Raw genomic sequence first — 16,150 nt, 5'->3', positions numbered from 1 at the left:
TTCGAAATTCTTTCTCCAAAGCGACCACTTTGCAGTCGAAGCAGCTTCCAAAACAGTTTTATTATTCAGCAACTGTTCGCATGAAATACTTAACTTCCATATACTCACGATAGCCAGTTTATATTCCAGAAAACCATCAATAAACTATAGAAATTGAAACCAAATGAAGTTCACAAGCAACGAGGAAAGACTCACATTTTTATTCACTTGTTTCATTCCGATGTCACTCTGTGACTAGAAACGAGTAATTTAAAAATATGTGCTTTTCCACAAGCATCCTTTAATTATTCAGGCAAAGAATATTTTAATATTGATAATTTTTATATTGTAAATTAGTATCCGGTAAACGATATTCCTAAATTAAACGAAGGACGTTTCCCATGTTATCTCAGCGTCTATAAACCACTGTACGAAATTAATTTACTTCCATTTTATAGATCGTGCTCTCAGCAAAGGTACGCGAAACAGTTTAAAAATGTCAAATAGAACATTGTAGTATATGATACATATAGAAAGAGGGGCAGAATTAATTCGAAGGGAATTTTCACCAGTTAATTAACATCGTAAAGCATCGTACATAGAAACATTGAAGCAATCTTCGTGTCATTTATCTCCTCTGACCGTTTCCTCCGCTACTATATCGCTTGGAAACTTTAATTACAAATTGGTTTAATTAATAGTTACTCGAAGGCTAGTGAAACAACACAATTACATCGTCTAAGAGAAAGATGGTAGATATTGGCAGAATTTTTCAATTCTTATCTAATTTCAATGAACCAATTGAACCAATGAACACTGAATTCCAATGAAATCGAGGACGAGATCGTAATTTTGTAAATAAATCTTCGCGAGGCGAGACAAGCTTTGGTTATCGATTAGTTATCGAAAGATTTTGCGCAATAATTCAGTTTATCGAAAGTTTGACGTAATGACAACGACATGGGCGAACTAGTTATTTTCTTTCTCATTTCTTTTCCTTTCTTTTCCTTTCTTTTTTTTTTCGGATGCTGTTTACTGGGCGGTTTATCAACTGGTTTATCGCTCAATTTACTAAACATAATCTAATGAATAACATTGATTAATCGCTTGGCAACATGAGCATGGTTAGCTCATAGCTATCTGTTAAAAATTTTGAGATAAATATACTTATTTATTGAAATAAGAAAACATTTGTATTTCGTAACGCTTTGGCATAAATAATAATATTTACCAAATACGCGGCGTATAGCAACAGCTAAACTTTGCCAAGTACATTCTATACATTTAAATGAGAAGGATACATTAAATAAATATAGAGATTATTTAAATCTAATTAAAAAGATATACAGGGTGGTTGGTAACTGGTGGTACAAGCGGAAAGGGGGTGATTCTACGCGAAAAAAGAAGTCGAAAATATAGAATAAAAATTTTTTTTTTATTTTTTTCTTTTTTCTTTAAATTTTTCCATCGAGACAACGATCTACAGTGAGATCCGTTATAACGAGACTCGATAAAGTGCACGCGTACCGAGCGAAAATTCAAAGTCGATTTTCTCGAAAACAAAGCCTCAAACGAAAAATTTTTATTCTATATTTTCGACTTCTTTTTTCGCGTAGAATCACCCCCTTTCCGCTTGTACCACCAGTTACCAACCACCCTGTAGAAGATAAAGTAAATAAAATAAATAGAAGAATAAGCGCAAGCAATTTTATGAAAATATCGATTTTATAATACCATTTTATTGTCAATGTAGATAGAGAATTAATAATATTGATAATATGGCCGAATAATCAGTGATAAAACGTAGAAAAGGAAATTAAGGGAGTATTATTTGACCAGAATTCTGCAATTTTATTTACGTACTTCTGTAATTTTATTTAAATGCTATTTTCTTCAGTGTAAATTAAATTTAATTGAGTCAATATTCAATTACTCTATCTGAAATGCAAACATAAAAAATATAATAGCGTGTTGCTTTTAATATTCCGTTATCATGACTTCAAATGATTGATCGAAGGCTACTGATCTCTTCTTTAAATCCTCCATTTACGATGACTACAAAATCTTCTCCATTCTCAAATGCCAAAAGTGCATCTGCAAAATTCATATAAAATGCTAGAAAAATTTATAAAATTTATAATAAATAACAATCCATTAAACATTCTATTCTTTTTTGCCATTTTGCTAAAAATAAAGATCAAGTTGGTGTGCAGACTGAAACACACGACAGCCACGTGTGAGGTGGGTCTAATCGATCCAGGGGAAGGGTCAGATCACGTGCAGCGATAGCGATGACGAAAAACGAGCGAATACCCTCGGTGAATCAAACTTTTCATTGATCTACTGGCAGCAAACGCTAGTTCTCCTGCGCAACATCGACTCTTCGAGGTCTTTTGACTTTCCGATATATAACTCCAGCGACGTTATTTTGGAAAAATCTTGTGCATATGACGGTTAATCGTGGCGGTGGTGACATAAGGACAGATAAAAGTAAGAGATTTTAGAAGATTTGTTGAAATTTGTCGATGTTTGACCTGCCAATCGTTTGATGCAAAATGCAAAGGAAGAGAATAAATCAAAGAAATGATTAAAGTACAATAAATTGCAAATTAATAAATGCAGACAAATCAATTGATCAATTACAGATTAAATCGATTTCACTTGCTGCAAATGTAAATAGAATGTAATTTATTCTTAACAGATATGAAACTTAGACTTGCGGATAAAAGAATTAATTGTATCAAAGTGTCCTGCATTACTTGATTAACAGTTTGATGAAATTAGGATTGAATGATGATTATAAAACAATTTTTGTATATTCTGCAAGCCTTAGGAACATAGTTTGCATTTTAAATCACTCTATTAGCCTAGCAGGTGGAATAATAAATTAGAAATAAGGTATAATATAAAAATGTAATTAATATGTATCGGAAGGAACAAAGTATGAGTTCGAAAAATGTCATAAATTCAGATATCCGAGTTATTAATGACAGTAGTTAATTTGCATTTAATGGTAGTTTAATTATAGGGGAATACTTGAATTACTTTTTACACTACAACTAGTTTTACATTCACAACTCGTTATTCGTTCTAATTGAAGTAGAATTAATTTATGTTTCCTCTATGTTTACACTAGCATAGTAGAGAGGAAGAGAAAGAGAAGAAGAAAAAGAAAAAGAAAAAGAAAAAGAGTCCCTCTTTCTACCGCGGCACTTGCATCGTCTGTCTTCGTCGTACACTGTATCCTCTCCTTCCACAGCTCGTATCATTTGTCCTTATCGCACACTGTAGCCTTCCTTATCTGCGGTCAAGTCATGTCCGGCCATCTATTAGATAATGAAGGAACTGAGACTTGAGGCGTTTACGCATAGATAGCAGGACATGCCTTGTCCAACACAGTTTCGGTCCAAGGAGCTCAATTTCTGCGTTCGGACGTGCCACGTTCTGCCGTCTGTTATATACTAAAGGAACTGAGACTTGAGGCGTTTACGCATAGATGGCAGGACATGGTTTGTCCAACACACGTTTCGGACCAAGAAGCTCGATTTCTGCGTTCGGACGTGTCACGTTCTGCCATCTATGCATGATCGCCTCAAATTTCAGTTCCACCACCATGTACTAGATGACACTGCATAAGTTGACCGCAGACGAGGAGTGGGATAGATTAACTTTCGGTACTTATAATTGAATTTAATTGTGATTAGAACTATTTTTCGTGTTTCTCGTTTCTGTACTTTGGTTTAAAGCTTCTCAACTCTAGGATCGCTGGACAGGCAATGCAACGGCTGGACAGTTGATTAACTATAGCTTAATGTTTATTAAGACCTTTTAATAATGTATACACATGCATTATATATATTTTGTAGTCCTATCACTATGATTATGGTATCTTAATTTAGCACCTTTATAAATTAATAATTCACTTTTTCTTCGTTGCTTCTCTAATTCAATCAGAATTTCTGCAATAATTCAAGAACAGGGAATATTTTTCTATTTTCCATATTGTTCGTTGAGCAGCAAATCGCACCAGTTATTATAGTCAGAAATAATCTTGTTCGCTGCCTTATGTCTCTTACTGTTCTCATCCTGGCTTATGAAGAAAATTCTGCAGACACAAAATTGCACACATTAAATAAAGGATCATTACATAAATATAGATTTATGTAGAATTGAAATTTTGTTGGGTAGCTTGTAAAACATGAAAGAATAACATGGAAGTGGTAAAGGATGCAATCGATCCAAAGTTTAAAATTTAGAATTTAATGCGACGTGTTTAAATATGACGAAGCAAACGGGTTTGAAATAAATTACTATGCAAAAATATAAGGTCATAATGTATTTACATATTTCTTAGAATTTCTTGTATCTAACACAATATATTCATAAGATATACAAGTTATCATATATATATTGCAACAGAATATTAGATAATTATTGCAAAATTATATTAAATATGTACGCCACTGATTATCAAATGAATATATGTTCAGATATCTCATATGTTTCTTTTAAAACACCTAATCTTATGCACAATTGCATAATATTATATATACATTTCCGCATGTTCTATGACGCCTTTGAATGCATCTACATCTATATATTTCCTTTCCTTTTTTATATCTAAACGGTTGCAATAATTGCAAGTTATGTAATTACTATTTATATTTATCATATAATGATCCAATGTTCATACAAATATTCTATAATATCATATACTATATGATATGAATGTATCAGCAATACATTTATTCTTGCTGAGGCAGCAAAGCTTTTCACATTTTTCTGCAATTAAACGAATTTGTAATTGCGCAGAAATTATACAACGCAACAAGATCGAAGCGTAATAAATTAACAGCGGAATAAACATTCTATATAGATAGAAAAATATAAAATTTTTTAATACTTTATCTAGAGAAAAAAACTATGTAGAGTTAAATAAAACATATAAAATAATAAATATATAAGATTATAGTTTCTCTAACACTACAACTATTGGGAATAGTACGTTGTATCTTATTGTCATGCTGTATGATAGTATTAAAATACGCTGCCATAAGTGTTTTACTGTCGCAATACTTTAATAAACTTTTCTTTATTTAATGTTACTCGCCATAAGACACATACGGAGTTCTGAAGGTCATAGTAGCGTAAGACAGTTAGTTTTCATAAATTAAAATTTGATAAAAATTAATTGTACTTTTCCAAGTCATGAAAACGTATTGCGACGAAGAATAAAGTTATAACTTAATTAATTATGAAATTAAAGTGACGATACTTTTCAAGGTTGAGATATACACATATATGTGAGGGTGTGTGTGTAAGTAAATTACAGCCCTGAAAATTTTATCTTATATACACCATTATGATTTTTAATTCGTCGTATGACGCGAATGAAATGACAAATTTATAATAAAAAAAAAAAAAAAAAAAAAGGAAAATGAACTACAAAATGAAAGGAGTGAAAAAATATTCAATTTGTACTAAAAGCATGTCCTAATACTTATGGCTGACAGTGTAAAAGAATTAAAATGAGAAGTATATGTAGGCAGATATTATAATGTAAAATGAAGAATAACATTTCATCTGTAGATTTTATAAAACGTCGCAAAAGATCCCTAAATACTAAAAATAAATTTTGAAAAGATATATATTGCGAAACAAGTCAATATCTCGTATAAAATTCTCAAAAATTTATATTTATAAAATTCCTATGAAAAACTATTGATTGGACATTTTTCATAATTCTGGTAGTTCTAATATTAAAGTTTATTATAGCACGTCGAAGCTCGTTTCTAGTAACCGAGGTCATGGATTAATCGGAATTCCAAAGATCCTCGTCTATTTTCAAGAATAATTAGCGATTCTGCCAATCAGCTGACTCGAGACTTGTACTCGAGAAAAAGCTGTAAAGAATAAAATACATCCAGTGATTCCTTATCACAAAATGCAAATTAGATGAGGATAAACAAGTTGGAACAAACGAACAAGTATCTGTAAACTAGTTAGTTTTATGCCAAAAATATCTATGCTATTGACTGTAACCGGCGATCTTTGCGTTTTTAATTGTACAAAAATGATTACCATGCGTCTTTCGTTATTATCGTCAACTACTCTCTGTAAAAAAGGAAAACCAGACAAGCTTAATGAGTTTTGTGTAATCTTCAGATATCGAATTCGCTCGATTAACTTACATTTTTCATCATGGAACATGTTTCAGCGTCTGTTGTTATCACACGTTCCTTACCATCAAGTTGTGGTTCTCTGAAAAAATGTAGATAAATTTACACAGTGATAGCTGTATTTTTTTTAAATATTCGATTTTACGCAAATAACGTGTAATCGTAAAAAATATTCTCATGTGTTCAATTATGACATATTCGATTTTCTGGAAAGATAAGGACCAAATAAACTTACAATAATCTCTACTGTTTAAAATTCCTACAACTTACTTGCGATTTTTATCGCAGAGGATATTTGCACGTTTCTAGTTACGACACGTTCCTCGTTATCAGCTAAGGTGTCCTGAAAGTAAAACGAAAAGCAAACAAAGTTGGAAGAATTTTAACTGGAAAAAATATTCAATCTTCCTTCGAGATAGTATTTTTAATCATAGAAAATGTCTGTACTATACTTTTGTATCTTACAATCACATTTTTGATTCTTTGATACGAGAAGACTGCATAATACTTGATTAATCTTTTCTTCTTGAAATATCCAACATATGCGATTAATTCACATGTGTCCTTAACCCTGCAATTCTATATATTATACAGAAATTGCTTACGCACTCTCAGTTATTATATATCCGTTATCTCCGACTAAAGAAAAGAAAAAAAAATGAATAAAGAGAATCAAAGAAATCTAAAACAATCTTTGTTCAATACAGTACCAAATACATGTTATCGATTTATATTTGCATTTTTAATCGTGCAAAATATTCACATACTTGCATCTACCATGCGTCTTTCGTCGCTTCAATTCTTTAAACAAAGAGAAACCTTGTTCAAAGTAATTTTTACTTCTTAAAATACTCGACGGACAGCTTCGACTGAAATTTTCCATCTTCCATCCATTTTGAACGACGTTAGAGAATATTAACACATTCACGATTATTACGCGTGCTTCCTCATCATCTCTTAATTTCTGATAAAAGAAGAAGTAGGAAGATATACATATTAAACTTAGAAGAATTTTTCCGCCATGAAATATCGAATCCACGCGATTAACTTACACGATCGATACGATATAACCGTTTCCCGGAACTTGGCTCGGTATCTCTTGATTTTTGCCAGCTATAGCGGCTCCCTTACTCGTTCTGCCCGTCTTTAGTCTCTGCCATTTCTTCTGTTGGTACTTGGGTGGCGACGCGCGACCAACACGGAGCGGATTCTTTTTAACCGCGAGCGTAAACCGAGTCGCCGTGGAAAAATGCTGTTTGCGGGCTGGCCAGGGCCGTATCCGTGTGCCGTTCGTCGACCCGTCGACACATATAGGGACGAAAAAGCACACCAGAACCGTGGAAAATCGTCGACACGGGAATAGACGAGTTTCTGCGGCTTTGAAACCGAGTGCGAGGAGAGACCAGAGACGTTGACCGCGAACAGCTAATGATCCCATGCAGTACGATGATTCCCGGTGTATGTACGGAAAAACTATTACCCAGAAGTTCCTTCCTTTATTTGTTTCGTAAAACACGTCGACCTGAAAGATATTTCCAGGTAGAATATCAGGTAGGAGAAGTTCAGTGGGTCTTGCTTTCTGGATACAAGAATCGATGTAGTGCACTTGTACTTTTAATTTTCGAGGATTATAAGCTTGAAGCGGGGAGTAGACTTTGTTGAGATTATAAGGTATTGAGGTCTTGTCGAGGAGTAGAGATAAAACAAGAGGCGACACTGCTGAGAAAGAAACCACATCCAGATAGAGACGAAACGATATAACTAAATTAAATGTCCGCTTGGCGAACTTCGTCAGAGGTCGGTAACTTGTGGTAAAATTCTCTACCAATCTCCATTCGCGACAACTTCCTCGTGGTAAAAGGATAAGAGATCTGGTAATCGACAGTGCCAGTCGGCTGTAAAATTCATTGAACTTGAGGATATTTGTAACAAATGAAACGAATGCTTGTAGAAAATACTGTAAGCGTTAAAAAGGCAAGTCTTTCGGGGGAAAAGAAAACTTACGCATCAATGCAATTGAAAAGTGTGTCTGTAGGTACAAGTGTGTCTGTAGGTACAAGTGTGTCTGTGACACGTTATGTCACTTCGAGCCCAAACCCATCGTCATAAAATCGGATTAGGACATTAAAACTATTTCTTTTCTTTTATTATTTAAGTGTAAGTTAAGCTATAAGTAAGCTATAATTAAGCTATAGTAAAAGTCTGGACTAGGGTATTGGGGTTTTTCCCAACATTGCAGACAAGAAGTCCCGATGTCCTTTCATCTCCGACAGATATTTGTGTATTTTATAATATATTTATAACGGTGCCGCTGCAAGTGTCCATGTATATCGTGTAGTACATGTCAGAAAACTTAAAACAATTAAATAATTTCAATTTATTTAAATAAAAGTATTCTTGTATTTAATATTATTAGTCTCTGTGAGGTCAGCCTCTAAAAATACATCTGCTCGGCTTGCGATTAAAACAGGGAGCAATAACCCTTCTTTATTTCCCTAACCGTCTAACCATACCCTTACCTCAACGAAGCTAATCTCCGTCTGACGCCGTTTATGCTCGTAAGGTAACGAGACCAACAATAAAGTTCTGAAAGTACAGAGTTGGTAACGGATAACGGTACCAACGACGCAATTAATCAAATAGACGATAACGAAACAGGATTATCAGTATATCGGCTCGATACACGTGCCAAAGAAAAATGACGTAACTCCGACGAATTGTTCTATTTAAAAAGAAAAGCAACGACTGTCTTCTAGAACGAACAAAGACGAATCGAACAACTGTACGTCTCTCTTTTATCAATCGAATTCTTCTTAGATTAAATAAAAATAAATATTTCGTGACTGGTCGACAAAGTTTCGCGAACAATCGCAGAACAATTTTTTCCGGTCACTGGTTTACGCAATTTCACCTTCTGCGATTTGTCCTCCGCGACGATACATATCGAGCATGGGAAATTCCGCGCAAAAAACCACGCGAATTCAATGCGAATTTGATACGAACGTTCGCGTAAGACAAGAGGGGGAAAAGTAAAAACGCGAAAATTTCCCTAAATGTCAGTACAGAAGCACGCAGAAGGCAAACAATCGCTGCTTATCGCGCCTTATCAGCGATTGCTTGAAAAAATAACGATCTACAGATGATACTGATCTTGCGAAAACGCGTTTCTATATCTTGAGAACCGAGAAATTTTAAGCTCTAATTAGGTCGCTTATCTGCCAAGTTGACTAATTCCACAAAGCAAAAAATAGAGAAAATTGATAGAATTATATAAGAGAAGCGTCAATCAAATAATTTGGCACTAAAATTTCAAAAATTTCACAAGTCGTGTTAACCACTTTAACCTATGAACGACTGCAATTATCGTTGCAATTGTCGAAATTTCGAAATTGGTAGATTATATGTAATTTTTATTCATTTTAAAGTGGGATATTTAATTTAGTTGTTCGATTACCAGTAATAATACAATCGTAACTTTCGCTGTTGTTTTGAGCTACAAAAATTAAGAATAGAACGAAAGAGAAAAAGAACGACTCGATAATAGAAAACATTGAGTTAATACATAATAACAGACGTGATTAAGGAGTATTAATTTGCATATCTAATTTTTACGTAATAGGACTGAACTGTGATGGAAAAAAATCGCGATTATAGTAACATATGCGCTCGAGGTTACCATAATATAGCACCTAATATAAAAAGCATAATTGTCGCGACAATAAGACCACAACGATATGTTATTAATACCGAGTTATCGCTTCAGAACGAGACAGAGTTCAAAATCCCTTCAAATGGTTAAATGTAACGAATTAATAAAAATTCTGCAATTTCTGTTTCACTTTTGAGTTTTCTTAAATTCACTGTGTTCTTACTTCTTTTGTTTCAACTTGCTTTTTATCTTGCGACTTATTTTCCAAGAATAAGTAGATATCGAAAACAAAATTTGAGATTCCTTCAAATCACCAATCGTAAAGAATCTGTAAAAATTCTAAAATATCTACTCCATTTTCAAAGAGGAACAAAATGAAATTTTGCGCTCAAAACTGAATGAATATCTTCTTTCCTCATTTGTCTTAATTTATTCTCTATCTAACGAATTATCTTTCAAAACGAATATTACAGACAGAATTGAAATTTCGATAGAGCATTCATAAAAATTCCACAAATTCCATTCGATGTTTCTACTCTTGTTGCTCCCATCGCCTCAAAAGAAAAAAGAAAACAATAAAAAAAGTAACAACAGTCCTGCAAGTTCAATATTCCTTTTCTTCTTTTGTCTCAATTATTTGTGTATTTAACAAAAAAAAAAAAACCCCAACGAAATACGTAAAGTAATACATTGCAATAATCTAAACAAACCAAAATAAGAAGAAAGAGGGAGCACCTGCAAATTTGCACACATACTACATATATGTAGCTTCTACGGGGATGACTAATATCCGGTCGGCATTCTTTGGTTTGTTTGTGTAATCAGGTTTATTTCGGATGTTATCGAGGTAATACGATGGAAACAATACTGTTTAAAAGTGTTATTGCTCATTATCTGATCAATGTGTTTACCTCGTGGAATGTACATACATACTACCCCACTCAAAAAACCGAAATAAGGCAGACAGCGTCTCTTGTGCAATTACATAATCTACGTACATATTTACTATTTTGTCTAGCGCTACTCGACCTAAATCTGTGAAACTCTCTCGGTGATCTTTGCCCTTGGATGCTAACACAGCGTCTGTCCATTCATTGACATCTAAATTGATTACAAAATATTAGGGCTGAACCTTTTGTCCTCGACATTGATTAGGTATAGGAATATGTATAGGAAAAGGGTGACAACATCGCATGATGAATTTAATTGATTTTGAGCGATGAATCGAATATTCTAAGTTACTTATGCTTTTCTGTGACGACTCTTTAATTGCTACTGATTACGAAATTCCTGGAAGAGCCTCTCGTAGTTGGCGTTGACTAAATATGAACGTAATCAGCCGCATGATTGTTACCTTTCAATCATTTTTAACCTAATATACTAAATTCAAATGCTGACTCCTTCATACGTATCGATTAGAAAATTTAAAAGAAGGATCATAATTGAACGTTATATTGCTATGTAATGTTACTATAAGATAGAAGACGCTGTCCGAGAATTATTTGCAAAATTTCACTGGCAAAATTTGGTACTTTTTACTAATAATTTTTAATAATAAATTAAAGTTCTTGACATTTATCGATTCAGAATTCTCGAGAATTTTCCGGCCATTCAAGATATGCATGCATGTATATACGCTTGGTATATACTAAATATATACTAAAGGATATAGCGAGGTTGTAAACTTAATCAGACTTGAAAGAACACGAGTTTTGATCGCCGAAACAGGAATTTGAATTACCGAGATAAGGTGCTCGAGTTTCGACAAGAACGTCAAGTATCGACTCACTCAGAGCTATAAATTTATTTTGTAGCTGGAGGAACATTTTTATCAATTAACTATAGTAGCATTATTAACTAGATTTAAAGTAGAAATTGATAAGGAGTTGATATAGCATGATCTTCATGGAAGATTACAAGTACAGATTATAAATATCAATTCAGAAATAGCCTTTACAATCTGAAATTTATCTTTTTTCATTTACGACTTTATTATATCCATTACTCAAAAAGAATATAAAAATTGATCTGTTTTAAATAATCCTTCGTAATAAAACGAATATTAAAGATTACTTTCGTTTTTTACTGTTTACAAAATTTCAGGGAATGTCTTTTTAATCACCGTAATCTGAAAGTTATATGCAAAATTTCGTGAACAAATTGCTACTTTTTTAACTAATGATTAATAGTGAGTAACATATTGCAATTTACTTTATTTCATTTGAATGGCGATTTCTTGACATTCATCTATTGCAAAGTTCGAGAGACTCATCAGAACTTCTTGCTCATCATTGCCTAATAGATATCTAAATAGAGAATTCCATAATTTAAACTGAAGTAATTTGTAATACCGAGTCAAATATCGTCATTTACTTTGCCCTTTTCAAGTAGATAATTTGCACTACAAAATAAAACTACAAAATATATAATCAATGAGAACTAGAATTAGAATCCTAATATACATATCTACCTAGTTCATTGCTGTTTTGCATAAATATCAAATTTCACAATCGCTTACAAAAATAGCTACATATTTACATAGCCAATTGCGAAGTTCCAAAGACCTCTTTGCATCACGGCTATATGCGCGTAGAGAATTTATTTCGCGAGAATCAACCTAGTCATCATCAAGGTTCTTTATGATTCTTATATATACACCGTTTGATCGCTGTATATTAAATATCCGATGCGCTTGAATAACAAGCGAATGAAGTATTAAGTATGCAAATCAGAACGACCACAATTTAGCGAAAGATTATCTATCGTCGAATCGCCCACTAGTTTCGAGAATCGTTGACTGGGGTTATTGGCGTCTAATTTTTCGCTCACCCACGTTTCTTGATAGGAAGATACGCTAGAAAAAAGCGTAGATAAATGGAGTCCAAGTTTCGCCGGAACCTCTCGTCGTTACATGGGCCAACGTCCATACATAAATGCGATTACTCGATAGGAAATTAGAAAATTAGCGGACTTCTGTAGGATTTTTTTCAAGTATTCTACTCGAGTACACCCGTGTATCGAAATGGAAGAAATATACGTAGCGAGGTCGTAAAATATTAGGTTGTGTACCTAATAAGTCAATTCCCATTCCTTTAAAAAAGCCAAATTCAAAGATTGTAATTTTTATGTACAACCTAGAGAAAATTATATGTATATATGTTTTCATGTAAATGGGTTAAGTAAATAATTTGCCCTGTTTTTTTTAGTGATTATTATATAATCTCATAAAAGATTCTGATACATTTAATTTTATATTCTGAGAATTATTCAATATGAGTAATACAGTAAATAGTCTGAAATGTTGTACGATTTTAGTTTCTCAATTTTTATCATCGTCAAGAGTCCAATGATGTGTCATATAATCGGTATTTCCAGAATAAAAATGATAAACGAGTCACAATTATTCCTTTTCTCAAGAAGAGAGTTTTTTTTTTTTAAATATACTGCAGAGGAAGAACTGCTTTTAAGTTGACATCGAACAGCCTATAATGATGCTTCAGGTATCTTTTCCACCAAATATTTATGAAAAAATATTTATGAAAAGTATGAATATACCATTGTATTTATTGCAGCACTTACATACTAATTAATTAGACCCAAGTATATTAAATTTCATATCATTTGAAATTTTTATATAATTAAAAAATTTAATACTATAAAATTGAAATATATAGAAGCTGACAAAGAAAATCGTTTAACTGGAAGATAAGAGTATTATATATAATTTTTACGGCCACTCTATATATCGGTCTACTAACCGATTTTTTACAACCTCATTATGTATGAAGTATTCCGCCTCCACTTTCCTACTATAATCACGCGAATAGAGCGTGAAAACTGGATACGCATCGCGAGCGGATGCTTCGCTGTCTACGCTTCTATAATAACCGCCCATGTGATTTTTCCGTCTCTTCTACCTCGCTTTACACTGCCACCAAGCCAGAGATCAATGAATTGTTACATAACGTTAGCGTTTATCGGCGTCAACGACACAATTTTTCGTAGTCAAGAGTTAACATACCTCTTCGAAAAAAACTGTGTCTCTGATAACCAAAGATTGGCAAAATAATGACTTGCTAATATACTCGATAATTGAATCAGTAGCAAATCCATTAGTTTTTTGATTTATGCATAAAAGTGCGCACATTAAATTGAGAAGCTTCTTTCAGTATAGTTCAAGTATTCTCTAACATTACCACTCTTTTATTATTTTATAAATGTTTGGCTCGATTTATATTATAGTATGGTTACATAATATGATCTCCCTATATTAAAAATCGTATCGCAACAATTGAAAGTGTGCAGCGCAAATTTCTTACACTTGCTTCGTGTTATACCGTTTCGGCCATGTCAGCCTATTGCCATAATTACAATCCTATTATTGCTCACTTGGGTTTGATGGCCGCTCCAACAGCGTTCTACCTTAGCCGATCTCTTGTTTATATACACTGTAATCAATCAGCTGATTGCTTCTCGAGATATTCTGCACATGCTCGACTTTCATATCTTCGCACACTGTCTTAGAAGCCATACTTTTTTCAAGTTGGAAACACACCGAACTTTGTACAGTCGAAATAACTGTTTTAATCGGATTTGTCTATCTGCAAACCGTTTTTGTGATGTGCTCGACCTTTTTAATGACTCCCTTTCGTCATTCAGACGATTTATTACCTCTGGCGTTATTTATTTATAATACAGGCTTAACTTTACGTTATGATATAAATTTATATGATACTTAATGCTGAGTTTGTTAAATCGTATTATAAGTCTAACTTTACTCTATGTTAATGATAATTGTTTACGTTTTTCAGTCAAATTTTCAACAATGATGTTGATGTATGTTAATACTATAATAAACAATATTGCAATAGGAAAAGAAGTAGAATAAGATAGAAACATAAAATGTAGAAGATAGGAAATAGAGTAAAAAGGTAACTGACTCCGCTCCGTCAAGTTTGTGTTTCTACATAGTAGTTGGAAAATTTATTAGTTTCGCGAGTCGCGAAGAAAGTTGTACTTTAGAGGTGTGCATTATACTTGAAAGGCTTACTCGAGAAGCTTCCTTGAGAAATGTAGTTCAAGTATTAAGCTTCCTCAGGAAAGAAATCGAAGAAATTCGATGGATTTCGTGTTTTTTTTTTCCTAACGACGAAGTTTTTTAATGAGAAAAGAAATTGGAGACAACATAGATAACGGTGGAACATTTGGATGGCAAATGACGTTGATACGAGTCAATGCTATATAGCACATTCAATTCCAATATTTTAATAAACACACTTGTGGTGGACTTTATACCGGCTACAAACTCTGATACATAATTATAATTACGAATTTTGTAAGCCACAGGGCGACCCATGGCTTTCACTCACGAGGACACGTGCTAGGCTGTCTCGTATTCGTCACGATCATATGCCGTCACTATATTCGAATCACGTTTACAACTCCGTGGAATAGTTAACCTTTATTCGATATAATCCACAAATTTTCCTGTCACCGAAGCAATAACTTCATCACTAAATAAATCTGCACTGTACTTAAACTATAATAAATCCATATCCTTCGTCTTTCCTTAAATACTTTTTTAAGAAGGTCCAGGTAAACTTTATTGCCCCTTAATAGAACGAGCTGCAGGTTATATCTAATATCCCAGACTTAGAAGTTCCAAACAAGAAGCTATTGTTTGCACAGTATTTCGACATTAAAAGCGTCAAGTCAACGCCTGTGTTGCATGTGTGATTCATTTTGGAAATTGCTTTTATTTATATATGCACACGTACAGTGACCACAAAAGGTACTTGTACACCATTGTATTTACTACGCCATTTATATATACCAATTAACTAGGTTCAAGTATTGTCATTTAAGGGGGGGGGGGGGCTGAGGTTAATTCGTACAAAATAAGGCATGCTTTTGTGAATTATTTGTGACGATACAATTAAAATCTCTTTATTAAAACCAATAGTACATTAAAGTATGACATTCGAAGAATATTTTATAAAATTTTCAGGGAGAAATATTAAAAAATACGGCAATGGCAGCAATTATTTGGACGTGTCTCGGAAAAAAGGCAGAATTGCGGTGCCCCTGATAACTTGGTGCTGGATCATCTGAAATCAAAAACTCAAAGTTCATTCGTTAGGTAACAGTTTTCCCCAGTTTTCGCTGGTAGGGTTTTTCGAAATTTCAATTTTTCACTTTTTTGGAACACTTTGAATGGAAAATTTGTCGCAAATTTTCGCAAAATCGGCTAATTTTCCCTTCAAAGTGTTCCAAAAAAGTGAAAAATTGAAATTTCGAAAAACCCTCCCAGCGTTACCTGGGGAAAACTGTTACCTAACGAATG

The 16,150-nt window shown here is 33.3% G+C and overlaps 1 protein-coding gene across 1 annotated transcript; it reads right to left on the bottom strand.

The window, feature by feature from the left end:
• Nucleotides 1-5,644: 5,644 nt before the first annotated feature.
• On the bottom strand, nucleotides 5,645-14,338 carry LOC138187126 (uncharacterized). Its single transcript, XM_069127608.1, has 6 exons — nucleotides 14,255-14,338; nucleotides 7,211-8,115; nucleotides 6,429-6,797; nucleotides 6,171-6,240; nucleotides 6,061-6,093; nucleotides 5,645-5,882 (listed from the first exon to the last, which is right to left on the bottom strand). Exons 1-3 carry the CDS (start codon nucleotides 14,336-14,338, stop codon nucleotides 6,788-6,790), a joined length of 999 nt encoding a protein of 332 aa, XP_068983709.1. The 3' UTR covers nucleotides 5,645-5,882; nucleotides 6,061-6,093; nucleotides 6,171-6,240; nucleotides 6,429-6,787.
• Nucleotides 14,339-16,150: the final 1,812 nt, after the last annotated feature.

This window comes from Bombus flavifrons, chromosome 14 (assembly GCF_040668555.2).
Source record: "Bombus flavifrons isolate JBK064 chromosome 14, iyBomFlav1_principal, whole genome shotgun sequence".
Taxonomy (NCBI): Eukaryota; Metazoa; Arthropoda; class Insecta; order Hymenoptera; family Apidae; genus Bombus; species Bombus flavifrons.
This window is presented reverse-complemented; position numbering and strand designations above follow the sequence as displayed.

Excerpts from the sequence above, each read along its gene's own strand:
- LOC138187126 (XM_069127608.1), bottom strand. The coding sequence starts at position 14,338 with ATGGCTTCTAAGACAGTGTGCGAAGATATGAAAGTCGAGCATGTGCAG. Across the intron at positions 8,116-14,254 it reads ATCAGCTGATTGATTACAGT|TATTTTCTACAAGCATTCGT; the intron begins GTATATAAACAA and ends TAACGCTTACAG.